This window comes from Ammodytes marinus (assembly GCF_949987685.1).
Source record: "Ammodytes marinus genome assembly, chromosome: 2".
Classification (NCBI taxonomy): Eukaryota; Metazoa; Chordata; class Actinopteri; order Uranoscopiformes; family Ammodytidae; genus Ammodytes; species Ammodytes marinus.
Genome location: NC_137231.1, coordinates 34,006,321 through 34,007,606, shown reverse-complemented (window position 1 = coordinate 34,007,606; position 1,286 = coordinate 34,006,321). Strand labels below are relative to the sequence as shown.

Genomic DNA, 1,286 nt, shown 5'->3' with positions numbered 1-1,286 from the left:
ATAGATAGATAGATAGATAGATAGACAGACAGACAGACAGACAGACAGACAGACAGACAGACAGACAGATAGATAGATAGATAGATAGATAGATAGATAGATAGATAGATAGATAGATAGATAGATAGATAGATAGATAGATAGATAGATACATAGATAGATAGATAGATAGATAGATAGATAGATAGATAGATAGATAGATAGATAGAACTAGCATAACCAAGAATCAACAGGTAGTTTTTAGGTATTTTGACAGCTGCTACTTCACACGTTATAAACGTTATAAAATACAAATGTAACTGTCCTAACTGGTGCTATAAGTGTATAAAAACACATTTCATTATTTAGATGGTCTTGTTTTTATAACTTTAATTCCCGTACCATCTAGTATGGACAGACAGACAGACAGACAGACAGACAGACAGACAGACAGACAGACAGACAGATAGATAGATAGATAGATAGATAGATAGATAGATAGATAGATAGATAGATAGATAGATAGATAGATAGATAGATAGATAGATAGATAGATAGATAGATAGATAGATAGATGTAACTAGCATGACCAAGAATCAACTGGTAGTTTTTAGACAGCTGCTACTTCACACGTTATAAAATACAAATGTGACTGTCCTAACTGGTGCTATAAGAGTATAAAACATATAATACTATTACATTTGTCTTGTTTTTTACTACTTTAAACCCCGTACCTTCTAGTATGGACACAACGACAGACAGACAGACAGACAGATAGACAGATAGATAGATAGATAGATAGATAGATAGATAGATAGATAGATAGATAGATAGATAGATAGATAGACAGGCAGGCAGGCAGGCAGGCAGGCAGACAGGCAGACAGGCAGACAGGCAGATAAATAAAACTAGCATAACAAAAAATCAACAGGTAGTTTATAGGTGACAGCTTCGGCTTTACAGAAAAGCCTATAAATGCTATTACGTAACTGTCCTAACAATATAGTATGTTAAAGACACTTATATCACTGTTAAAAGAGTCTAAAAGCGCATTTTATTGTTGAAATGTGTCTTGTTTTATCAACTTTAAACCTCTTACCTTCTAGTATGGACACAACGATAAGTAGCTGATCCGTCTTCGAAGCCATGGCGACATTTGTAAAGTATCTCCGCTAGTTTATATACAAATTGACACGCTCCGTTACGTTAATTCAGAGTTATTAGCTTGATTTAGAAAGTTAAATTAATGATTGAGTGTTCAGTTTGCTCGGAAAAATCAGTGTTTGTCCGTTACTGCAACCGAGAAA

At 34.1% G+C, this 1,286-nt stretch overlaps 1 protein-coding gene across 1 annotated transcript in view; it reads right to left on the bottom strand.

Annotated features, from left to right (window-relative positions):
• Positions 1-1,286, bottom strand: part of cep120 (centrosomal protein 120) — a 34,105-nt gene extending 32,819 nt beyond the window's left edge. Inside the window, exon 1 of the mRNA XM_080043658.1 lies at positions 1,079-1,286. Within this exon, the coding sequence (XP_079899784.1) occupies positions 1,079-1,127 (49 nt within the window). The 5' untranslated portion in view covers positions 1,128-1,286. The remainder of the gene's footprint in view (positions 1-1,078) is intronic.